The sequence below is a fragment of the Phyllobates terribilis genome, unplaced genomic scaffold (assembly GCF_046119375.1).
Source record: "Phyllobates terribilis strain yellow unplaced genomic scaffold, ASM4611937v1 Scaffold_5__5_contigs__length_657084704, whole genome shotgun sequence".
NCBI lineage: Eukaryota > Metazoa > Chordata > Amphibia > Anura > Dendrobatidae > Phyllobates > Phyllobates terribilis.
The window spans coordinates 181,043,812-181,070,671 of NW_027362765.1; the positions used below are offsets into that span (position 1 = coordinate 181,043,812).

Below are 26,860 nucleotides of genomic sequence, written 5' to 3' on the forward strand. Positions count from 1 at the left end.
AGTTCAAATCACCCTCCTTTTGCCCCATTCAAAGTAAAACAATAAAAAAGAATAAAAATACACATTTCAGAAGTTCAGAATCTCCCGATCTATCAAAATATAAAGTAAATTAATCCGATCGGTAAATGGCATAGTGAGAAAGTTTAAATGCCAGAATTACGTTTTTTTTTGGTCACCGCAACATTGCAATAAAATGCAGTAACAGTAATCAAAACATCACATCTACCTCACAATGGTGTCAATAAAAACATTAGCTCAGCACACAAAAAATAAGCCCTCACCCGGCCCAAGATCCCGAAAAATGGAAACGCTACGAGTGTCGGAATTTTTTTTTTACAAACCTTTGATTTTTTTTTCACCACTTAAATAAAAAAGAACCTATACATGTTTGGTATCTGCGAACTTGTAATCACCTGGGGAATTATAATAGCTGGTCTGTTATTGCACTTAGTGAACATGGTAAGAAAAGAACAATTGTGGAATTGCACTTTTTTTGCAATTTCATCGCACTTGGAAATTTTTTCCTGTTTTCCAGTACATGATATGGTAAAATCAATGGTGTCGTTCAAAAGTATAACTCATCCCACTAAAAAATAGACTCTCACATAGCCATATTGATGGAAAAATAAAAAAGTTATGGCTCTGGGAAGAAGGGGAGCAAAAAACGAAAATTCAAAAACGGAAAATTTCAAGGTCGAGCAATGAGCCCAATGTAAGTCTATGGGAAACTCGAGCATTTTTTCAGGCAGTTCCCCCTGGTGGTCTGCAGAGGGCCTAAAAATTGCCCAAATCGATGGGAACAGTGCTCAATTGACATGGGGACAGCATGGGGAAGACCCCTGGAAGCATCTCTAACTCCCATGTCACTTCTGTCAACAACGTTGTGAGAGTATTACGCCACTTTTACGGACTCACAATAAAACATACAAAAACTAAACCAAAATGGATTTTCCTGGGAAATATGTTAAGGAACATCCTTTCCAGGGTAATGACTTGTATATAAAGCAAAATAAATAACCAAAAACAAAAATGCTCCTCCACAACTTAGCGATTTTGATGCGTTTTTTCACTTTTGCATTGCTTTCAACCGTGACAAATGCATTCACCAGGAAATGTCATTTTAACATTTTACAACCTTATCTGGCCATGTGGTGTGTGAGATATAATCAGACACATCGTGTTTCATTTATGAAGGAGGGACTCTGAAAGTCACAAATCCTATTTTTATAGGGCCATCAGGCGGCCTTTGCTATTCTTAAAAGGCCAGCAGTCGGCCCTCACTATTCTTAGAGAGCCATCAGCCGGCTATGTTTTATTGTTCCCATTACTAAAGAGTGAGTGGCAGGGCTGCCCAAAATTTGGACGCACCCCAATACCACTTTGAAAATGTTGATGCAGCCCAATACCCCTTTGAAGAGACTTAGAGGAGGGCCTCCTGAAAATAATGTTCCCATTATTAGGAAGTGGGTCTCCCATTGTGTTTGCCTATGCAGTAAATGCAAGGGTTGCCAAAATTTGGCGGCACTCCAATGCCCCTTGGAAGAGAAGTAGAGGAGGGCCTCCTGAAAAAAATGTTCCTTATTATTAGGAAGTGGGTCTCCCATTATGTTTGCCTATGCAGTGAATGCAAGGGCTGCCAAAAATTGGGAGGCACTCTAATGCCGCTTGGAAGAGATGTGGAGGAGTGCCTCATAAAAAAATGTTCCCATTAGAAAGGATCGGGCCTCCTATACTTGTAATGCCCATGCACTAAGTGTATGGGCTGACAAACATTTACCCCTGGGGGGTATACATGAACATACTGTATAAAAAAAAATTTTTACGGGCATCATAAACACCCTTTAAAAAAATGATGTTGGTGTTGCATCACGGACCACGTTCACCCTGTTGATATGGTGGTGGATGATGAGGATGAGGAGAAGGAGGAGGACAAGAGCAAATAGCCAAAATCAGGAAGCGTATATCCATGTGTGGGTGTGAGGAGGTGCATGGGAATACACTTCCCAAAAAAAGACACTGGATTTGAGTTTATGTTACGCTGCTATCATTCGGTAGTGTTGAGAAGTCTAGCCCAATCCAGCCCTTGTTCATTTTTATAAAAGAGTCAGCCTGTCAGCATTTTCAGTTGACAAGCGGATGCGCTTATCAGTTATAATTCCACCAGCGGCACTAAAAACCCGCTCTGATAAAACGCTGGCGGCAGGGCAGGCCAGGATCTCCAAGGTATAGAGAGCCAGTTCATTCCACGTATCCAGCTTGGATACCCAATAATTATAAGGCACAGAGGAATCACGGAGGACGTTGGCACGGTCGGCAAGGTACTCCCTCAGCATCTTCCCAAACTTTGCACTCCTTGTGAGAGTACCCCGATGGGAGGGGCTGAGAAAATTCTCCCAGAACTTTGACAGTGTTCCCCTGCCTCAGCTGGATTGAAGTTGTGTCTCTCTCACATGTACTCCTTGGTTGTCCAACGAACTGTGACCTCTGCCGCCAGCGTTTTCAGATGGGAATTTTTTTAATAGTTCCGCAACAAGGGCCTTCTGGTACTGCCCCATTTCTGTAGACCTGTCCGCCTTAGGAATAAGAGATATAAAGTTCTCCTTGTAGCGTGGGTCTAGAAGTGTCACCAACCAGTAATGACTGTCACACAAAATTTTGGGAACGCGAGGATCATGGGAAAGGCAGTGTAACAAACTCAGCCATGCGTGCCAGACTACTAACAGGCAAGACTTCCGTGTCCTCACCAAGAGGATGACTGACCATGCTCTCCTCCTCTCTGTCCTCTGGCCATCCATGCTGAACAAACGGTATGACAGCTGTTCAGGTAGTACCGTCTATAGCGCATGAAACTAGCTCCTGTTCTTCCTCCTCCTCCTCTTCTTCATTGTCACCCAATCCAAATTGGGATGAGATGAGGCTGGGCTGTGTGTAATCACCCTGTATGGTTCCTTGCTCCATCTCATCGTGCTCCGCCTGCAATGCATCCTCTTTGATTGTGAGCAGAGAGCATTTCAGAAGACAGAGAAGCGGGATGGTGACGCTAATTATGGCGTCATCGCCGCTCACCATCTTGGTGGAGTCCTCAAAGTTTTGGAGGATGGTACATATGTCTGACATCCATGTCCACTCCTGAGGTCTTATGTGTGGAGTCTGAACTGAATACCCACAGCCTTGTTGATGCTGGTACTCAACAACTGCCTTCTTCTGCTCACAAATCCTTCACAACATCTGCAGTGTAGAGTTCCAGCGCGTGGGGACATCACACACCAGTCTGTGAGCCGGAAGCTGCAAACGCTGCTGAAACACGGCAAGGGAAGGAAGGAAGCTGTAGCTGACTTTCTAAAATGGACACACAGGCGGCGTACTTTAACAAGCAGATCCGGCAGCTCTGGGTAGGATTTGAGAAACCTCTGAACCACGAGGTTAAGCACATGGGCCAGGCATGGTACGTGTGTGAGCTCGCCTCGCCTCAGAGCTGCCAGCAGGTTCCGGCCATTGTCACACACGACCATGCCTGGCTGTAGGTTCAGCGATGTGAGCCACAGATCTGCCTGCTCTTTCAGAGCTGTCCACAACTCTTCAGTATTGTGTGGTTTGTCACCTAAGCATATTAGCTTCAGCAAAGCCTGTTGCTGCTTGGCCGAGGCAGTGCTTCCAGCTTGTGACTGATGTGGTCATTTTGTAGATGGAGGCTGAAGAGGAAGAGGAGGATGAGGTGCAGTAGCTGTAGACCGTGGGGGCAACCCTGATTGACCTAGGGCACGCAATCCTTGGCGTCGGGAGGACGTGTTCCGTCCCAAGGTCCTACTGGGTCCCGGCTTCCACTATGTTAACCCAGTGTGTGGTTAGGTGGACTTTCCCGGTAACTGCGCCATTGAGGGCACGGCTAATGTTTTGGGACACGTGCTTGTGTAATGCGGGACGGCACATTGGGAGAAATAGCAGCGGCTGAGGACCGAGTACCGAGGGACGGCCGCCGCCATCAGGTTGCTTAATGCTTCCGTCTCCACGAGCCTAAAAGGCAACATTTCGAGCGCAAGAAGTCATGAAATGTGAGAATTTAATAGTGTGGCCGGTGGGGCGTTGGCTGCGTATTTGCACTTGCATTCCAAGGACTGCGGTATGGACAACTGAACGCTGCGCTGGGACAAGGACATGGACGTGCTTCCTGATGTTGCTACTTGAAAGTGTGCAATGACAGGTGCAGGGAAGGAGGCATCTTCGCATGCACCATGGACAGGGGATTGGCATGCATGCACAACAGCAGAAGAAGCAATGGTGCCACCCGCAGATCCTGTTCCTGGACCCTGGGATTCGGCCCACAAAGTCGGGTGCTTTGCTGCCATGTGCCTGATCATTCTAGTCGTGGTCAGGCTGCTAGTTTTTGCCACCCCTGCTGATGCTGGCCTGGCAGGTGGTGCAAATGGCCTTTTTGGGGTTATTGGAAGAGTGTTTAAAAACCAACCAGACTCGGGAAGACGTAACAGTTGTACTGGCAACTTCCTTCATGTTGGTGTTACGGGAAACAGTTGCCTGCCTCGTGTCTGCGGCCACCACACTGCTTCTTCCTGCCTGTTGGGGTGCTCTGCCTCCTTCCCGCTGTGTGCTCCTGTCCTTGCTCTGCATGTCCTCCTGCAAGGTTGGGTCAGTTACTATATCATCCACCACCTCGTCTTCCACTTCCGCACCCTGGTCCTCCTCCTGACTTTCTGGCAATTGTGTCTCATCATCGTCCACCTCTTGTGACACTTTCCCACAGTCTCCTTCGTGTGACTGTGGCTGCTCAAATATTTGGGCATCGCTACATGCGATCTCCTCTTGCCCGGCTTCAAGTGGACCGGGCGAGAGGCCCAAATCTATAAATGGAAAAGTGGACAGCTCTTCAGAGTGTCCAAGTGTGGGATCATTTGTCTCCAGGCACTCGGCATAATGGGAGGAAGGAGGATCAGGGTGAGGAATATGCGGTCCAGACTCACGACTACTGAGACTTGACCGTGTGGAAGACAGGGTGGTGGTGGTGGTGGCTAAGTGACTGGAAGCATTATCTGCTATCCAACCAAGAACCTTTTGACACTGTTCTGGGTTCAATAGTGGTGTGCTGCGGTCCCCTAGCAATTGGGACAGGACGGTCGGGCAAGAAGATGTGGGTGTTTGTTGTGGCACAATTTCAGCTTGCCCACGGCCTTGGCCTCGGCATGCACCATCACGTCCAGTTCCCTGTCCCTTGCCACGTGCCTTGCCCATTTTAAATGGAGGACAATATCTTCCACGCTCGCTACAAATGGCTGAATTTGGAGCGAAGTTATATGTAATCCGTGTGATGGAGAAACCACAGTTTTAAATACCTGGCCTGTAGGTAACTATTTTGAACAGCAAACTGGTGTCAAAAACTTCGCTGACGCACTGAAAAAAAATTTGAATGGAGGCCAAAAATGGCAGTATTTTCAGCGCAATTATATGTGATCCCTGTGACGGACAAACCACAGTTTTAAATAGCTGGATTTTAGCGCTGTAATATGGAAAGGACCTGGCCGTATTCTGCAGTGCCAACAAGCAAATGGCGCAGAAAAACGGTGTTCTCTGGATTGCGTTTTAAGCAAATAATGAGGATTAAGATCCCCAAAAAATTATTCCTGGCCCTTGAAAAGAGGGCCTTTGTCTAGAAATATCTAACAGCAGCAGAAGGCAGAACTGGAATGGAACCTCTTGTGCTATATGAGCTGCAGTCTGCTATATATACTGCCTGCCTGATATCTCTGCAGATGGATTAGTCCTCAGAAGGACGGTTTGTTGAGATGGATATGTGTAATGTACTTGTTTTCTCCCTACACTACCTAATACATAACCAAATCTCTCCCTAGCTCAGCAGCACCTCTCCCTACACTGAATGATTCCGGGGTAGACTGTGACGAGCATAGCGGCGCCAGGTCTGATATAGATCTGATGACGCTGTGCGGCCAGTCAATCACTGTAATGCCACAACCACCATGGCTGCGGCATTATAATGAGTGGCAGGCAATCCCTGCATGTTGATTGGCGCCAAACATGCAGGGAGGGGACCCGAGCATCCACCTGAGTATCCCGCAAGTACTCGGCGAGCTCCAAGCATCTCGAGTACTGAGATGCTCGGGTGTGTACCAAGTACTTGCGAGTATGCTCGCTCATCACTAGTAACAGATAAACGTTATATCTGAGTGCAAATAAGAACATAGGCTAATTAACTGCCCCATCAGAACAAGCTCACTGATGAATTCTTTGATAACTCTTTCTGCAGCCAAAAATAGACAGTGTAACAAACAGACAGCATTTTTAATTAAACCCAATTTCAACAAATGATTTTAGCCCAAAATGCATGTTTTTAAGTAAAAAAAATGCCCCCAAAGGTGTCCATATCCTTTATACAGACTGTAGCACCCAGGCTTCATTGCTTTAGTATCTCAGTAGTTGGGTGTGACGTTCCATGCACATTTACTGCCCGTCTCCTGCAAAGTCCTAGTCTCTTATAGAAAAAAGTGCCCATCATCGCTGCTACCAAGACATCATGGCAAATTGGCTATTAACGCCATGGACTACAAATAAAGGCATTTGTTCTATGCCCCATGTAAGTGACCTTGGTCTATTTAAATGGTATAACACATACGTTGCAACACTTCATTAGAAGCTCCTTTCTGACCTCTTTTGTAGGGTTATTTTATATTGTGGCAGTTGTGTGCCCATACATATATATTCACCCTCTACTCAGGTATGCCTGGCAGGACGCCTGTGTGGTCCCATTCACTTACCTAAAATAAATAACATTTCCACAGCAATGTCACTGACAATGGTGCTCCGAGCTGCAGACACACTGTCATCGTGGCCTGTGAAGCAGACATTGTAAGGGACGGTGACAGCCACGTAAAAGGTGGCTAAAAGGATAAGCCAGTCCCAGAGGGCTTTGAAGATGCTGTAATGAAGAAGGATGAAGCGAGGCTTCTGGACAGATGCTACTTTGTATTCGGGGAGGGAAGGCTTGTTATCTAAGAAGTTCTGGGAACAGAAGAAAGAGAGAGAGTAACTGAATAGGTAAAAATCAGGTTACAACAGCTGTCAGATAATTATGGGTGTCAATATGGAAGTCATCTTAGTTCATTATGAAATCAGTCTATGAAAACATTTATGAGTGCAAGTCATAGGAGATTTACACGAACCGACCGGCGGCGCTCTACTGTACTAATCAACCTAGTTGTTTGCTGATCGGTGGCCGTTTAAAAGCCTTAACAACGTTCACTGAATGATGTAATACACTCTTCAACATTGCAACTGCAACACCAAGAAGTAAAAGTCGTAGAATTATGGAAATCACAGGATGAATAGTTATGTTAATAATATACAAATAATGAAAAAATTCAAACCAAATTTTCAAAACATCTTGATTTATTCAATATCAAATATGAGTGCCACTTGTACAAACACACACACACGCCTTGGTTGCTATCAATGAGGTTATTGTTAGATGTCTGAGGAATGTTCTGCGATGCTAAATGCACTTGGGCAAGCAAATCATCAAGATCCACTGCTGGCAGTTCCCTGTGTAATTGCTGACCAATGCTAATGACGTCCCAGATGTTCTCGATGGGAGACAAGCCTGGAGACCCCACAGGTCATGATAGTATGTTTAGATCACACAGAGGGCTCACGGTAGCAAAAGCAACATGCGGTCTGGCGTTGTCATGTTGTAAAACTTTGGAGAAATGGCCGTATCACTGGTTCCATGACCAAATTAATATAACGGTGAGCTGTTAGTGTACCTGGAATGAAGACTAGAGCAGTCCAGCTACCTACATTATGCCACCCTATAATCCGAGAGTTAGACCAAAGTGACTTTCCCTCATCAATGCATCTTTATAAGTAAGTGGATTTCTGCAGTTGGCCTTCATTCTCAATACTGATTAAATCAAGACGTTTTGAAAATGTTTTTACCATTTTTTCATCATTTCCATATCATGAACATGTCTGTCCATCCTGTGATTTCCATAATTCCACAACTTTTTTTCTTGGTGAACTGTAAATCATTCAATGCTCATAGGCTGCCATTTTTCTAATTTTCTTGACAGCACAAGTTTTGTTTATATGGGGCAATGTGCTGCCGAGAACGATGATCTTTTGTGCAGCTCAAAAGATCATTCTACCCAACGAACGAGTGTTTTGCTAGTTCATGGGTGATTGGTGGCCTGTTTAGACTGCACGATTATCGTGAAATGAGCATTCCTAGGAGGACTTATTCACGTTGATCTTGGAATATAAATTCACCCATGGATTTACAAAAGATTTGTTCCTGGGATCAAGAAAATCTAGTGGAGTTCCATCACACAGGGCTAAGGTGACTTGTACACAAGAACATAGCTCCCATAGAAGTGTTTGGGGCTATGAAGGTTTTCCCTACTAGAATCATTGCTACAGAAGCTCCATATGGTGGCACAAAAAGTGTAGGTAGGGCTCCATTAGCTCTTGTTTATTCTCCATGCACTCAGTTCTGCAAAGGGTAAAAAGCCTTTAAAATAATAAAACCTAATATGTTTTTTCTAGAACTGATTATTATTCATAAAGTTTGATCTAACACCGATCAGATCCAATTACTGGTGCCAAATTTAAGTTAAACGGCTGGGCTGAAGGTTAAAGTCATTTTCCTCCTAAATTCCTATTTAGTGCCATAATTTAAACTATTTTATAGTATACTTACATTAAAATTCCCTATTCTTCCCTAACTACGCTATCTAACTGCTTTTTTTTTACAATTTCCTTTTTGATGATGCTTTGTTTGAGAATCCCAATGCATGCTGGGATACTCAACAAAGTGTCATCAGGGGGCAGAGGCTGCATTCACTGCAGAGCTCTTGCCCCCTCCCTGAAATTAAGTGTCATCAGTGATGCGCGCTGTGCACTGTGTGATGTGCACAATGACAGCGCACTCTCTTGACGGCTCAGATCAGCAGCAACCAGCTGGCAGCAGAGTGTGTTGTCAGAATACTCTCAGCCTGCAAAGAACAATGGCATCACTTGCGGGGGCGGTGGTGGCCTCTTCACACTGAGCATTTTGACACCGTTCTCTGTTGGAGACTCATAACTGCTAATCTGAGCCAGCTACAGAGAGCGCACAGTCATTGTGCACATCGCACAGTGCACAGCAGCAGGGACTAGACTAGTCCCTGTAATGAGCGTCACTGATGACGCTTCATTTCAGGGAGGGGGCAGGGGCTGTGGCATTGACCGCAGCCTCTGCTCCTTGATGATTCTTCGTTTAAGTATCCTCGCATGTGACGCACCCCTGGGCCTGTGTCGCGCAGCGTTGCGCACGCGGGAGCTTACCCGGAGCCGGATCTGTTGAGGGTTGTAGTCTCGTGGCGGTGACCCGGTCCGTGCCCAGGGAGTCAGACTAAGTGGCGCTGTATTAGTGGTAGATGTTGTACGACTACGCCACCCGTTGAATGCAGCGAAGGAGCTGCCGCTGCAGGGCAGACCGCTGAGGCCGGTGGTAGGATTGTGCAGCGTGATAGTATCACCCCCAACGGGAGGGGTATGGCCTCAGGGCAGCCGACGTGGATGATGGGGGTAGCAGGAACCACTCGGAGACGGTACGGTGTAGTTCAGGGTCTTTACTGGTGACAAAGATAGACCCTCCCGGAGTACTGGCTAGCGATTGGGGCCTGGTCAGTCCTTGAGCAGATGGGATCTCCCCTAGCCAGGCGGAGTTGTAGGCCTCCCAAACTAACTGTACTCTTCTGGCTACCTTGCTAGAGGCGGGTATAAGTAGCCCACGTTCCTGAGTGTACCGTGTGGTGCTCACCCGTATGGCCGGTGACTCGGGGCCTTCTAGTAGCTTCCGCTCCACGACGGCGGTGCTGGTCCCACGCGTGCAACCGTGCCTTCGGGTTTCTTGGCCAGAGGACCTGAAATCCCCTGCCGGTCGGTTTCTGCTGCTGGATAGGAGTTAGTCCCCACAGCCTCGGACTCCGGGTCTGGTGATAGTTTCTCAGTCAGGGCGAGCTCTGCAGCTGCCAGCCCCTGACTCTTTGTAGTACTGCTCCCACAGAGCTCCTGTTGTTTCTTCCTATGCTGCTTCTCTTCTCTGTCTCTACTTCTTCTCTACTCACTAACCCTGCCTCAGCCCTAGGTTTATATAGGGGAAGTTCTTCCCCTCCCAGGACTGGGCAGGAGGTGTGGCATGCACAGGATCCCTGACCAAGAGACCTCCCACCTGCTCTCAGACATAACATTGCCGTTACTGTGGAAACCAGACCCCTGGGGTGCCACATTCCCCCCTAGTGAAATTTAGTACTCCGGGACTAAACATATTTTTAGAAAAACATAACAAGGTATAAACAATAATAATACAATAAGAAAAACACATAAAGATGGTTACGGCGTGTCCGCAACCGGGTGCAGTCTTTGAAGAAAAGCAAGGTGTCCATTTCACCAAAACAGGGAGACGTAACCAGGTAGGGGTCTGTCCTGCCCCGAGTCCTTAACAGTCTTTAGTCCATTCCTAGGTTACGCTCCAACTATGTACAAGGATTCCCGGTAAATCCACCAAGGACTCCTATAAATAACTAGAAACACATAATTATACACAAGCAACAAGAAAAACAGGTAACCACAAATAAAACAATTTATACACTTCAAATCCTCCAACGTGCGGGTAACTGGCCTCTAGTGGCCCTAGTGGACCTACGGAGCTGACTGTCTAGCCCTGAACTACAGGGTGTAGGAGCTGTCAAGGGTAAACTGGGCAGCTGTCTACCGGCTCTTTGGCTCACTAGGGGTACGGCAGGCTCACTATAAGCAGAGGGTTGATCCTCCTGTTCTGCTTGTGTGGAGTCTTCTGCCTCCTGGACCGGCTGCTCTTCCAGCTCTACCTGTTGCTCCGTAGGCACTTGGGATGCTGGTTGGAGGAACGTGAGGACGGGTACCACAACTGCACCATTGACTTGAGTCCAGGACCGAGGGAAGTCTCCGAGCACAGTACTAACCATATCCTCCCTTTCCTCTACGGGTCGATGGTCTTCTTGTTCCTCTTCAGAGTTCCGTAGCTGTTCAGGACACTTCTTCAGGTGATCCCGGGATACAATGGCTATGGTCTCCCCTCCGTCTTTACTGATGGTACAGACTTTCGGGTTCTCGTGGCTTGAGGGCAGTACGGTGTACGGGTCCTTTTCCTCTTCAAGACCTGCTCTCCGGGTACCAGGGGAACAGCGGGAGCATACTGGTTGTAAGTTTTCTCTTGTCTTTCCCTAGCCTGACAGAGACTTCGCTCCACGCTCTCCTGTACTTTCCGGTACTGCTGCTGCCTCTCTGTGTCCCAGTCTGCTTCTGGTGAAGTGTCCTCGGGTGTCAGGACTCCCATTTCCAGGTCAACAGGTAACTTACCAGGTCTCGCCCTCATTAGGTAAGCCGGGGTACAGTTGGTGGAACCTACCGGGATGTGGTTGTATAGGTCCACCAGATCGGGCAGCTTCTCAGGCCACAGACTGCGTTCTTCCAGGGGCAACGTTTTCAGGAGATCCATTACCACCTGGTTCATTTTCTCACAAAGTCCATTAGTTTGCGGATGATAGGGTGTCGTCCTTATCTTCCGGCAGCCATACAGATTGCAGAATTCCTGGAAGACCTCCGCTTCAAAGGCAGGTCCCTGGTCCGTCAGCACTTGGTCCGGGTACACGTGTGGACGGCAGAAGTGCTGCTGGAAGGCTCTAGCTGCTGTTTGAGCCGTTAAGTCCTTAACGGGGACGACAACCAAGAACCGGGAGTAATGATCCACAATGGTTAACGCGTAGACGTAGCCACTTCTGCGTGGGGTCAGTTTTACATGATCCAAGGCTACCAGTTCCAACGGCTGCCGGGTGACGATGGACTGCAGGGGAGTCTTCTGGCTGGCACGGTCCTTCCTTCTTAGGTTGCACGGGCCACAGTCTCTGCACCACCTCTCGATGGTTCCCCTCATGCCTACCCAGTGGAACCGCCCACGCAGCAGGAACTCCAGCTTCTTCCATCCGAAGTGTCCAGCCCAGTCGTGGTATGCCTCCATCACCATGGCTGCGTCTCTCCGTGGCACCACTACTTGCCAGATTAGTTCATGCGTCCGGGAGTTAACCATTCTGCGGCACAACTTCCCCTTGTAAAGGAACAGTCGACTCTTCTCAGCCCACAGTTGCTTGGCTTCCTCCGGAGCGTCTGGGTCAAGGCGAGCCTCTGGCCGAGTCAGCATCTCCTTTACCAGCCGGACGGCAGGGTCACTGTCTTGCGTTTCCTCCCAGTTGTAGTGAGGCAAGGGGTTAAACGTAGCGGCTTGCTTACTCCTTACCCGATGGGAATACTGGATAGTCCCATGACGGTGGAACGCGGGGAGTTCAACTTCTTCCAGTCCCTCTGGATCTTCTCCTACGTCCGGTAGGTTTGGCATCCTGGACAGGGCGTCCGCGTTGGTATTGGAGCGTCCTGCCCGGTATTTGATTGTGAACTCGTAGTTGGACAGACGGGCCATCCATCTCTGCTCTAGGGCACCGAGTCTTGCCGTGTCCAGGTGTGTCAACGGGTTGTTATCCGTGTACACGGTGAACCGGGAAGAAGCAAGGTAGTGCTTAAAGCGTTCGGTGACTGCCCACACCACTGCCAGGAACTCTAGCTTAAATGAGCTGTAATTCTCAGGGTTTCTTTCGGTGGGTCGCAGTTTTCGGCTAGCGTAAGCGATTACTCGTTCTTTCCCCTGCTGGACCTGGGACAGTACGGCTCCTAGCCCGATGTTACTTGCGTCGGTGTAGAGGATAAAGGGCTGGCTGTAATCAGGGTACGCCAGGATTTCATCCCCCGTGAGGGCCATCTTCAGCTGGCGGAAGGACTCTTCTTCTAACTTCTCCCATTTGAAGGGCGGCTTCTGGTTCTTGGCCTTCCGGGACTGGCCTATCAGGAGGTCCTGCATAGGAGCTGCCTTTTTGGTGAAACCGGGGATGAATCTGCGGTAATAGCCTACCAACCCGAGGAACTGCCGCACTTCCTTTACACTGGAGGGACTTGGCCATTCCTTAATTGCGGTGATCTTCTCAGGGTCGGGAGCCACTCCGTCAGCGCTCACCACGTGTCCCAGGTACTGCACCTTTGGTTTCAAGAGGTGACACTTGGAGGGTTTTACCTTTAAGCCGTAGCTTGCCAGAGCTTCGAACACTTCCGCCAGGTGTTTCAGGTGGTCCTCATAAGTCTTGGAATATACGATGACATCGTCCAGGTACAACAGGACCGTCTCGAAGTTTCTGTGGCCCAGACAGCACTCCATTAATCGTTGGAAGGTTCCCGGTGCGTTGCAGAGTCCGAACGGCATACAGGTAAACTCGCTAAGTCCCATCGGGGTGGTGAATGCGGTCTTCTCCCGGTCCGCCTCTGCTACAGAAACCTGCCAGTACCCGCTAGTGAGATCCAAGGTAGAGAAGAAGTTAGCAGATCTTAAAGCAGCCAAAGACTCCTCTATCCTTGGTAAGGGGTACGCATCCTTGTGTGTGATACGGTTAATTTTCCGGTAATCTACACACATCCTCATGGTGTTGTCTTTCTTTTTGACTAAGACTAGTGGAGCTGCCCAGGGGCTACAGCTATCCCTGATCACCCCAGCCTCCTTCATGTCCCTAAGCATCCCCTTGGCGTGTTGGTAGTGTGCAGGGGGTACGGGTCGATACCTCTCTTTTATGGGAAGATGGTCTCCCGTGGGGATGTGGTGTTCCACCCCTTTGACTCGCCCGAAGTCTAACGGGTGTTTACTAAACACTCTCTCGTACTCTTGAACCACCCGATAGACTCCCTGTTTCTGGTGTGAGGGAGTGGAGTCAGTACCCAAATGTAGTTGCTGACACCAGTCCTCCATTGTTTCCTTAGAGCCGTTACCTTCCTCCGGGGAAGATGGAGGCAAGGGTTCTACGGACTGTATGGAATTTTGATTGATGGTATACAATTTGGCTAGCGTGGCATACCGGGGCAGGTACACTTCCCTCTTCCCGATATTTATTATGCGAACGGGCACCCTCCCATGGCGTACATTGACCACCCCCCGTGCTGTCAAAATGGTGGGCCTACTGTCTGAGTAAACTGGTTCTACCATTGCCTGGTAATCTCTACCTCTCAGACCAATAGCTGCCCGACACCAAATCATCATTTCACTTTTTGGGGGCATGGCAATAGGGAAAGGGTCACACATTCTTACGCTACCAATCTCACCACCGGAGAGTTCTATCTGTTGCCGTCGCATCAGTGCCCGGATTTCTTTCTGGAGCACTCGCTGCTGGCCGGAGCTGGCGTTCTTGGCAACCTGTTGTAAAAGGAAAATCACCTCTGCAAGACAATTTTCAATTACATTAGTTCCTAGAGTTATCTTTGGGTGACTCTCGTGTTTGTCAATGTCTACAATGATCAGTCCCTGTGCTGCCAGTTCGACTCTACCGATTTTAATGGTCACCTCTTTAAATCCAATCTGTGGCACGGGCTGACCATTGCTGGCGATGATACTCAAGTCGTCGTCAGGGTAGCGGGTGATATCCGAGTCATTCCAGTACTGCTTGAAGAGCACGTACGGGATAGTGGTGACCTGTGACCCGGTGTCCAATAGGGCACTCATAGGGATGCCATCCAGTACCACAGGCAAGACTGGACGTCCTCCCACATATCTGTCGCGCCAGTTCGATGGGCCTGATTATCTTTTTCCTGGGGGTTGGCCCTCTACCCCAGGTTGTGCCAGTTTAAAGGACAGTACCTTGCCATATGTCCGGGTTGATTGCAGCGGCGGCAGATGGGTCGTCAGTCCTCGTTGTATCGGTCGCTGGGTCTTCCTCTGGCCGGTGGGGTCCTCCTTGGTCGACGCCACGGGATGTCCTCCGGTCCGGATGCCAGCTGGATCTTCCCTGGAGTGGAAACCTGTAAAGACTGCACAGTTCGGGTTAGCGCAGCAACGCTTTTAGCTAGCTCTTGGACCTGATGGTGCAGGTCTGGAGCCGGGTCATTGTTCAAAGCCTGCGCATCAGCTCCCACAGGCCCTGCCGACAAGGGCGCCGCCTCCTGGTGGTAAGTGGTAGTGGGGCGTCTGTGGGTCACAACGCCACCTGGTGCTGGTTCTCGGAGCACCCGGATGGCTCTGTCCTTGAACTGTGCAAATCCCAGATGAGGGTCCTGTAAGGCCATTGCCCGCAACTGGGTTCGGTGGGCATTGCAATATAAACCCTCTATAAATTGTTCAGTCAACAGCCTGTCCTCGTCTCCCACGCCGTCAGGGTCGGTCTGCTTAATGGCTCTCAGGGCCTCTTGTAGGTTCAGGGCATAGTCCTTTATACTCTCATGTGCCCGCTGTTTGCACCCGTAGAATCTAAGCTTGATCTCGGCTGAGGTGCGGGTATCAAAGGTGTCCCTCAGCCGGGTTAGTATCTCTGCGACAGTCCTCCTCCCAGGTGGCCAGGACTTTACCTCCCTTTGGGCTGCCCCGGTTAATTGGGCCACCAGGATGCTCACTTTTTGCTCCTCTGTGAGGGGATACACCTGGAAGAGGCTATCCAACTTTTCTCTAAAGTCATGCAGGGTATGTGACTCCCCTGAGTACTGGGGTAGCCAGGCTGCCCCCGGGATATAGGGCATGGTGAAAGGCATGACCGCAACGGCGGTGGCGCTGGCGGGGGTTGAAGCGGTGAAGCTCTCCTCCGTATCCGACATCCTTCTCCCCCCTAGTGGACCGTGGCCTACCTTGCGATGATCCTCTTCCGTAGGCCGCGGCTCCGCAGTGGATCGTCAGGGTTGAGGACCTTCCGTCGCGCTCCTGTGACGTCAGCGTCTGCTGGGCTCCTTCCAGGACCTTACGCGACGTCTGGACGTGAGGCGGGGCTTCAGTTCTCGCGCGCTTTTGGAGTCCACGCCCCTCTTCTTCCCGCGCGGCGTCTTCAAGATGGCGTCCAACGGCGGGAAAACTCCACGGAAGGCGGGAAGAAGGCTGAAAATGGCGCCGGATGGCGGGAATCTTCACCGATGGCGGGAAGAAGGCTGAAGATGGCGCCGGATGGCGGGAATCTTCACCACTGGTAAGTTTGAACAGTCTTTTTCAGGCACGCAGTACCCGGTGGTTGCGGGCACGAAATCCTGCCGACTACGCCAAAAGTTGACGCACCCCTGGGCCTGTGTCACGCAGCGTTGCGCACGCGGGAGCTTACCCGGAGCCGGATCTGTTGAGGGTTGTAGTCTCGTGGCGGTGACCCGGTCCGTGCCCAGGGAGTCAGACTAAGTGGCGCTGTATTAGTGGTAGATGTTGTACGACTACGCCACCCGTTGAATGCAGCGAAGGAGCTGCCGCTGCAGGGCAGACCGCTGAGGCCGGTGGTAGGATTGTGCAGCGTGATAGTATCACCCCCAACGGGAGGGGTATGGCCTCAGGGCAGCCGACGTGGATGATGGGGGTAGCAGGAACCACTCGGAGACGGTACGGTGTAGTTCAGGGTCTTTACTGGTGACAAAGATAGACCCTCCCGGAGTACTGGCTAGCGATTGGGGCCTGGTCAGTCCTTGAGCAGATGGGATCTCCCCTAGCCAGGCGGAGTTGTAGGCCTCCCAAACTAACTGTACTCTTCTGGCTACCTTGCTAGAGGCGGGTATAAGTAGCCCACGTTCCTGAGTGTACCGTGTGGTGCTCACCCGTATGGCCGGTGACTCGGGGCCTTCTAGTAGCTTCCGCTCCACGACGGCGGTGCTGGTCCCACGCGTGCAACCGTGCCTTCGGGTTTCTTGGCCAGAGGACCTGAAATCCCCTGCCGGTCGGTTTCTGCTGCTGGATAGGAGTTAGTCCCCACAGCCTCGGACTCCGGGTCCGGTGATAGCTTCTCAGTCAGGGCGAGCTCTGCAGCTGCCAGCCCCTGACTCTTTGTAGTACTGCTCCCACAGAGCTCCTGTTGTTTCTTCCTATGCTGCTTCTCTTCTCTGTCTCTACTTCTTCTCTACTCACTAACCCTGCCTCAGCCCTAGGTTTATATAGGGGAAGTTCTTCCCCTCCCAGGACTGGGCAGGAGGTGTGGCATGCACAGGATCCCTGACCAAGAGACCTCCCACCTGCTCTCAGACATAACATTGCCGTTACTGTGGAAACCAGACCCCTGGGGTGCCACACATGCACTGGGATTCTCAAACGAAGCGTCATCTAAAAGGAAGTGGAAAAAAATAAAAGAAGCTAGTGTAGTTAGGGAAGGATAGGGAATTTTTAATGCAAGTATATTAGAAAATAGTTTTGATTATGGCACTAAATAGATGGGGATTTAGGATGAAAATGACTTTGGCCATTGGAACACCCATTAACCTATTTACAACCTTGTCAGTAATAGTACGCAGCTGCGCTCTGGGCCTATTGGGCCAGCTACGTACTATTACGCATGATATGATCGTGCTCGCAAATAAATGGTGCGGGGCGATCACCACCGGGTGTCAGCTGATTGTCACAGCTGACACCCGGTGCTATGTGCCAGGAGCGGTCCTGCACCACTGCTGGCACATTAACCCTCGCAATGCTGCAATCGAAGTCGATCGCAGCATTGCGGGGGCAAGGGGAGGCAAGCACCAATACTTACCTCCTCTCCGGCGTCCCGCGGTGTCTAAGGCGGCTCCCGGATGTTGTCATGGTGACTCGATGTCGTCATGACAACATCCGGGTCACCAGACAGCAGGAAGTTACTTTGGTCATGCGCAATGCATGACCAAAGTAACTTCTTCCTGTGCAGCGCTGACAGGCTGCATAGCATGGGGAGCTGCTGCTCTCTATGCTATACAGCCGATCAAGCTGCAAAAAGTGAAAGTCCCATAGTGGGACAAAGTGTAAAAGTAAAAAAAGTGCCAGTAAGTGAAAAGAAAAATAAAAAAAAATAGTAAAAAATATTTATAAAAAAAATGAAAAAAATAATCCCAAAAAAATAAAAATATATTGTACCTATAATATTTATTTATTATGAAAAAAAAAATAAACCAATAAAAGTACACATATTTGGTACCGCCGCGCCCGGAACGACCTGACCTATAAAACTGTCCCACTAGGTAACCCCTTTAGTGAACACGGTAAAAAAAAAACAAAAAAAAAAAACAAAGCAAAAATCTATGCTTTTATCATCATACCGCTAAACAAAAAAAGGAATAAAACGCGATAAAAAAGACGAATGCAAATAAAAATTGTACCGCTGAAAACATCATCTTATCCCGCAAAAAACAAGCTGCCTTACAGCTTCATCAGCCAAAAAATAAAAAAGTTATAGCTCTCAGAATAAAGTGATACAAAAAAAATATTTTTTCTATAAAATAGTTTTTATTGTGTAAAAGCGCCAAAACGATATAAATGTGGTACCGCTGTGAACATACTGACCCGAAGGATAAAGCTGCCTTATCAATTTTACCACATGCGAATCAGCATAAAAAGACAACAAAAAAAAATTCCGGAATTGTTGGTTTTTGTTCATTCTGCCTCCCAAAAATAGAATAGAAAGCGATCAAAAAATGTCATGTGGCCGAAAATGGTACCCATAAAAACATTAACTTGACCCGCAAAAAACAAGCCATCACATGACTCTGTCGGCCGAAATATGGAAAAATTATAGCTCTCAAAATATGGCGATGCAAAAACTAGTCTTTGCAAAAAAGAGTGTCTTTTTGTGTGTGACAGCTGTCAATCATAAAAAAAAGATATGAATCTAGTATCACTGTAATTGCACCGACCCGAAGAATAAAGTCATCTAATCACTTATACCGCACGAGGAACGGCGTAAAAAATAAACTCTAGGGTTAGGGTTGTGCTAGGGTTAGGGTTAAGGTTGGGCTAGGGTTAGGGTTGTGCTAGGGTTAGGGTAGTGCTAGGGTTAGGGGTAGGGTTGTGCTAGGGTTAGGGTTGGACTAGGGTTGGGCTAGGCTTGGGCTAGGGTTAGGGTTGGGTTAGGGTTAAGCTTGGGCTAGGGTTAGGCTTGGGCTAGGGTTGGGTTAGGGCTAGAGTTTGGTTAGGGCTATTGTTGGGCCATGGTTAGGGTTGGGGTTGGGCTAGGGTGGGGATTGTGCTAGGGTTGGGGTTGTATTGGGGTTAGGGTTGTGTTGGGTTTGGGATTTTTACAAAAGTAAAGAAAAAAAATTATGACAATATGGAGAATAGTGTTGTGCACAAGTGCTCGCTATTTGAGTTTGCATCGGGTGCTGACCGAGTATCGTGGGTGCTCGAGTCTCCGCCCCATTTGTTTTGCAGCTGTTATAAAGCCAAAAAAAACTTGCAGGGATTGCCTGCAATGCACAAGTAATCCCCGCATGTTTTTTTTTTTTTGCTGTCTAATAGCCGTGAAACATGCGGGCGGAGACTCGAGCATAATAATAATAATAATCTTTATATAGTGCTAACATATTCCGCAGCGCTTTACATTATTGTCACTGTCCCCATTGGGGCTCACAATCTAGATTCCCTATCAGTATGTCTTTTGAGTGTGGGAGGAAACCGGAGAGCCCAGAGGAAACCCACGCAAACACGGGGAGAACATACAAACTCTTTGCAGATGTTGTTCTTGGTGGGATTTGAACCCAGGACCCCAGCACTGCAAGGCTGCAGTGCTAACCACAGCGCCACCGTGCATGTCCCATGAGCATCCGTGATACTTGGTGCATATCCGAGCACCCGATGCAAACTCAAGTAGTGAGCACTTGTGCTCAAGACTAATGACAACTTATTCAATATGATGACCTAATGTTATCAAATTCTGTGTCGTACCTCTGGGTTTAAAATGTTCACTATACCCCTTGATAAAATCCTTGAAGGGTCTAGTTTCCAAAATGGAGTCACTTTTGGGGGGTTTCCACTGTTTAGGCGCATCAGGGGCTCTCCATAAGCAACGTGGAGTCCGCTAATTATTCAAGCAAATTTTACATTCAAAAAGTCAAATGGCGCTCCTTCCATTCTGAACCCTGCCGTGTGCCAAAACAGTGGTTTTCTCCCGCATATGGGGTATTGGCTTACTCAGGAGAAATTGCACAACAAAAATGGTGCAATTTCTCCTGTTACCCTTATGAAAATGCAAAATTGGAGGCGGAAAAACATTTTTTGTTGGAAAAATGTGAAAATTGTATTTTTACGGCTCAATGTTCTAAACTTCTGCGAAGCACCTGGGGGTTCAAGGTGCTCACCACACATATAGATAAGTTCCCTGAGGGGTCTAGTTTCCAAAATGGTGTCACTTGTGGGGGGTTTCCACTATTTAGGCACATCAGGGGCTCTTCAAACGCAACATGGCGTCCGCTCTCAATTCCAGCCAATTTTGAATTCAAAAAGTCATACAGTGCTACTTCCTTTCTGAACCCTGCCGTGCACCCAAACTGTGTATGTTCCTCACATATGGGGTATCGGCGTACTCAGGAGAAATTACTCAAAAGTTTTTGGGGTCCATTTTCTCCTCTTACCTTTGTGAAAATAAAAAATTTGGGGCTAAAACATCATTTTTGTGGAAAAAGTTTGATTTTTTTATTTTCACGGCACCATTTTATAAACTTCTGTAAAGCACCTGGGGGTTCAGGGTGCTCACCACATATCTAGATAAGTTCCCTGAGGGGCTAGTTTCCAAAATGGTGTCACTTGTGGGGGGTTTCCACTGTTTAGGCACATCATGGGCTCCCCAAACGCAACATGGAGTCCGCTAATTATTTAAGCAAATTTTACATTCAAAAAGTCAAATGGCGCTCCTTCCTTTCCGAATTCTGCCGTGCGCCCAGAAAGTGGTTTTACCCCACATATGGAGTATCGGCGTGCTCAGGAGGAATTGCACAACAAATTTTGGGGTCCATTTTTTAATGATACAATAGCAAAAATAAAAAAATTGGGATCTAAACTAACATTTTTGTGAAAAAAAATAAATGTTAATTTTTTTCTTCCACATTCCAAAAATTCCTGTGAAGCACCTGAAGGGTTAATAAACTTCTTGAATGTGGTTTTGAGCACCTTGAGGGGTGCAGTTTTTAGAATGGTGTCACTTTTGGGTATTTTCTGTCATAAAGGCCCCTCAAAGTCACTTCAAATGTGATGTGGTCCCTAAAAAAATGGTTTTGCAAATATTGTTGTAAAAATGAGAAATCGCTGGTCAACTTTTAACCCTTATAGCTCCCTAACGGAAAAAAAATTTGGTTCCAAAATTGTGCTGATGTAAAGTAGACATGTGGGAAATGTTATTTATTAACTATTTTGTGTGACATATCTCTCTGATTTAAGGGCATGAATATTCAAAGTTTGAAAATTGCTAAATTCTCAAAATTTTCGCCAAATTTTTGTTTTTTTCACAAATAATCGCAAGTGATAGCGAATAAATTTTACCACTATCATGAAGTACAATATGTCACGAAAAAATAGTCTCAGAATCAGGGAGATCCATTGAAGTGTTCCAAAGTAATTACCTCATAAATTGACAGTGGTCAGAATTGTAAAAATTGGCCTGGTCATTAACGTGCAAACCACCTTGGGGGGTAAATGGGTTAAATTACATATATTATATCGTATTTACAGAGGTTTCACCCTGATATCATATGTGCTGCATAATAAAGCACATGGGTTTTGTAAGGAACTTGTCAGGAAAATTTTACAGGAGCTACTGATGTCCACAAGTTCCTACAAGAAGCTACAGCTGACACCACAAAGCATTGGCAACTGACGGAAGTGACATCGCTGCATTGTGCCACCTTCACCAACTCACTATATATGAAAATGACTAGGTTCCTAGTGGGATCAGGATTAGGTGAGTTTAAAGGGGTTGTCCAGTCCGAATCGATAAGTCTGCAGTCACTCTGTGGATTCGCCGGTTTCTGAGGCGGGACGATAGGATCTTATTGTTTTCTAGGGAGCTCAGTGGGGACATTATTACTTTTTATGGGGAATACAGGGAACATTATTACTGTTTAGAGGTCACACAATGAGCATTATAGCTGGGCGGGAGCACAAAGAGGGCACTTTTACCCTTTGGGGATCTGAGAAGATCACTATTACTGTGAGTGGCAATAGTATTTTCCAGCACTCTGAATGTGTAGCACTTCTTTTGGGGGGTGGGGGAGTAGGGGGTGATATAGTAATAATATTTTTTAATTTTTTTAAGTGTTTGGGTCACTGTGCCACACAAGAGATGCAGTGATGCCCCCCGCCCCCATCTGTTGTGTGGCACAGTGACTCAAACACATGTAAGAGAGTGGAAGAATGATCAGCATCCCATGAAGATCATATAATAGTTGCATTGTGTTATTTTGATGCATTTCTCAGTTGCAGCATTGATTCTAAGTGAATTGTAAAAAGCTAATGCTAGATGCAGGAGTTTTGGGTAAGAGAGGGATAGCAATTAGTGGGACGTTCAGGGAAGGGGCTTCAGCAATATAAGTTGCTGTTGAGGCCTAGAACACTAGAGTGCCTGTAGTTATAGCACAATGAGCATCAACCAGAGAAAATGATAGGAAACAGGAGGGAGGGTCAAGGAGCTGTAGCGCTGAATCCACACTGAGGAGAATACGTCTCTGGAAGAATGACGGTCCCGCAGCCAAAATCACAGGAAGAAAAGAAGTGATGGATGTCGGCACTCTGGACCAGGTAAAATCCAAGTTTATTTAATTGTATTAAAACATTAAAACTGTCTAACACATTTCTGGCGCAAAGGGTGCGCCCTTAGCCATAGCGCACCCTAAGGGCGCACCCTTTGCTCCAGAAACGCACTAGGCTGTTTTAATACAATTAAATAAACTTGGATTTTACCTGGTCCGGAGTGCCGACATTCATCCCTTCTTTCCATGTTGCAGACAAAAAGATAATTCTACTAAAGCAGGAATCCAGAAAGAGTGGCAGAAGCATTAACCTGGAAGTGATAACAGTTTAGTGGGAATCTAGGAGAGGCCTAAACGGGGGCATAGTTGGGAACAAGGGTGGAGCAGAGTTACTGGTAGTCCTGAGACTGCTGTGGGCTGGACAAGGTCGCCCTGATACAGTGGAGGGAGGATTGCGAGGTGCCAACCTAGTGTGGAAGATTTAGAGAAGGAATTCTATGTCTTGTCTCATGGGAGCATCTGGAAATGTAGTTGCTGCAGGATGGCACAGAAGGATTCTGCTAATATGGAATCATATGATTGTGAGATCGCGTGGAAGATGAAATGTAAATTACTGCCATGTATAGCGATCTATATGAAATCTGTCAAATCCAAGTGTGAATATCACCCAGTCTGATGCCAGTTATTTTTCAACTTCTACCTCAGTAAAAGACTTTTTGTTGTTAACTATAATGGCCTCTCCTGCTTCCTTGCTCATCCCTCCACGGCTCCACCATACTACACCACAGACCATTGCCATCGGCCTCCAAGGGAGCAGTAGAGGTAGTCTGAGGGTGGACATCGTCACCACATCACGTGTGTCACTGGTGTCTAGGGTTTTTAAATCACAGTCAGACAAACACAATATTATGGGTAGCAGCAGATGGGGAGGTTATGTAGGTTGGGAATAAGTGTGGATGGTGCCAGGAGTGTGAGAAGTCGTATGTGCCTGTGTGGCAGAAGTCGTCATGGAGGTCTGAGCCATATGGTAAATAAGGGAGAAGTGAGCAAGTCCAATCATAAGGAACATCATCAGTGAGCCACTAGATTCAGCCGTACTATAATCCCTTGTGTGGTCTGCAGATTTGGTATCGACAACTATATGGTCACTGTTTAATATGTATTTTTATAGCGTTTTTTCTTTTTATTTAGTAACAGTATGGTGGTACAGTTCAGCCGCTATGTAAAGGTAGGTGTATAGTGATAATACTGGTCTTTGAACAGTGTGTTTTGTTCATTAGAAGTATGGTAATAGTATTTAATCACTTTATTTATTTACTTATTTAGCACCATTAATTCCACAGCACTTTACAGACATTATGGGCACTGTCCCCATTGAGGCTCACAATCTACATTCCCTATCAGTATGTCTTTGGAGTATGGGAGGAAACCGGAGAACCCCACGCAAACATGGGGAGAGCATACAAACTCTTTACAGATGTTGTCCTTGGTGGGATTTGAACCCAGGACACCAACCATTGTGCTACCCACCATGTAACAGTAATGGGAGAAATCGTGGTGTGGCGGTATTATTTCAGCCTTCTATGGTGGTATTATTAGTTATAATGACATTAGTATAGTGTGTAATTGTTTGTAGCAGTATTACCTAGTGCTGGTATAGCAGAAACAGTGTTAAACAAATCTATACATATGTAGTGATTATATAAGTGATGATGAGGGGGAGTATGGGAAGACATATGCCTTGAGGTTTTGGTTCATGATGTTTGCAGACCCTAGTAAAGCCCCTGAGTGATGCATTGCTTTACTACTACAAAAAATGTAGAATTTTTATTGTTGTGCTAGGACATAAAAGCGCCACCCCACTTATTTCAGTATTAAAATAATCCTGACAGGTTCCCTTTAATTAACAAACTTGGCTCTGCTATATATGTATACATATTAGATTACTGGAATACCCAGTTAGACTCAAAGGACAAGCAGTCAAAGACATTCCAGATCCATCGGGATAAGAATAGAAGCAGTCTATCGGATAATTGACGTGGTTTTCTGAGCGTGATGTTGTGCCTTTCGGTCGCATTTAGCCGACGTAGGTCACAGTGTCACTGGCTATCTCCATTCTATCACAATTAGGGGATCTATCGCTTACACTTCGCCATCTCGCTGTCACATTGTCAGCCCGGCCTGATCTGAAATCTTGTAGCGACCAATCAAATTGCGTCTTTGATCCTGTCCATTGAGTACCATAATCCTGCTTATCTGTTACACTTTCTGTTCTAATCAGATTAGGCCAGGTCTGACTTTTCTGGGGGAATTTCACAGTAGATACATCTGACTATTACAAAAGCACCAAATGTTTCGCTGCTGTACTCATACAAAACAGCCTTATCAAAGCCGACTAGTGCTACCAGATTAGAGAACAGAGGTTAATGGAGAGACTGATAGGATCTGCCAAGGTTATTTAGCAAAGCAACATCTGTTAGCTAAAAACCCTATATCTGTCTGGCACAGTGTGCCAGCTTCACTGCTTTGCTATATTGCCATTCATGGGGCATCTAAGGATTTCCAAGTATATTCATATGTATTTGAAAAGCAGTAGGGACATTTTAACGGGTGTTTTTTATTTTACTTCAATGCATGTATTTGGGGCTAAAAATAATTTTTACAATTGGGTTCCATAAAAAATTTACCAACATTTGGTTTTTATAATCCTTTTGTTCACAGCACCTTCAACTTTGAGGTGGTCTGTGGCCATAAATGAGCTCAGAAAAGGGCAGATAAAAGAATTACAATCTATCCATCAGATGTCATAGTGGACTGACTGACGGATTCTCAGTTACTTCATTCTGCAGCAAGCTATAGATGGGTTGCTATGACAGCTGGGGTCTGCTGAAGACCCCCGTGCTTGTCATTATGGAGCTCCTGTGAAACCCTGCCTTCATAGGTGAAACCATCCCTTCATAGGTGACCCTGATTTTCACTATATGCAGCCATGCTGAGGCATCGCTGTGTATATAGCACAAACGATCATACGATCTCAACTTAAAGCTCCCTAAGGGGACTAACAAAAACAGTGAAAAGTTAAAAAAAAATGTTTTAAAAAATATGAAAAAAATAAAAAAACACAAAACATCAAATCTCCCCTCTTTTGCCCCATTAAAAATAAAGAAATAAAAAATACACATATGTGGAATCGTCACATTCAGAAAAGATTGATCTATCAAAATATAAACATAATTAACCGATCTGCAAACACCATAAACGGAAAAAAATCAGAAACACCAAAATTACACTTTTTTGGTTCCTGCAATTCCACAAAAAATGCTGTAACAAGCGATCAAAATGTGACACCTATCCCAAAATGTTATCAATAAAAACACTGCCTGCACCTGCAAAAAAAAAAAGCCTTCACACAGGTACATTGTCCGAAAAATAAAAACGTTATGGGTCTCGGAAAATGGCAAAACACCGCAATTTTTTTTTTTTGCAAACTTCTGATTTTTTTTCACCACTAAAATAATTAAAAAAACTGGACATGTTGGGTATTGCTGTAATTGCACTGATGAGCGGAATCATATTGCGAGGTCATTTTTACCACAAAATGTACATCAGAAAATCAATTCCCAAAAAACAATATCAGAATTGTGTTTTTTTCACAATTTCTCCCACTTGGAATTTTTTCCCCCAAAAGTACAACTCGTCCCGTAAAAAACAAGCCCTCATATGTGTATGTGGACAGAAAAATAAGAGTTATGGCTCTGGGAAGAAGGGCAGGAAAAAACGAAAATGCAAAAAACGGAAATTGGCCTCGTTGTGAACGGGTTAAGCTCATTTTGACTATAATATTATAAAATATAATGTAAAATAAACCATTGTTGCTGGTTTATGTTTAAAAGTGAAAATCTGGAAAAAACAGAGTTTCTTTTGTCTTTTTTTTTTACATGATAAAATATTATCTGTAATTTGTCTGACTTGTTGCGCAGTCATAACCTGGGCATCTGTGATGTGACAATGGCAAATATTTAGGTAAATAGCCATGGAAAAAATACAAATTAGCTGTCAATTAAAGGTTAATGTGTTGTCACATTTGGATAACCCCATCTTAAAATTAAGTCACCCTGCTAATAAGCAGATGTAAACACACGTCTTGAGGTTGTCTTGAGATGGCCGACCATTTTACTTGGTGTCAAAATAAATTGACCTCAGGAACTGGAGTTCTCCTCGTTGTCTGGGCAGTTTCAAACCAAAAGTATTTAAAGGGATTGTGTCATCAGAAGAATGACCTATTGTGTAAATCAGGTTT

General features: G+C 46.5%; 1 protein-coding gene across 1 annotated transcript in view; it reads right to left on the minus strand.

Annotated features, from left to right (window-relative positions):
- KCNH4 (potassium voltage-gated channel subfamily H member 4) overlaps nucleotides 1-26,860 on the minus strand; it is a 252,586-nt gene that overhangs the window by 47,946 nt on the left and 177,780 nt on the right. Inside the window, exon 5 of the mRNA XM_073683560.1 lies at nucleotides 6,783-7,026. Within this exon, the coding sequence (XP_073539661.1) occupies nucleotides 6,783-7,026 (244 nt within the window). The remainder of the gene's footprint in view (nucleotides 1-6,782; nucleotides 7,027-26,860) is intronic.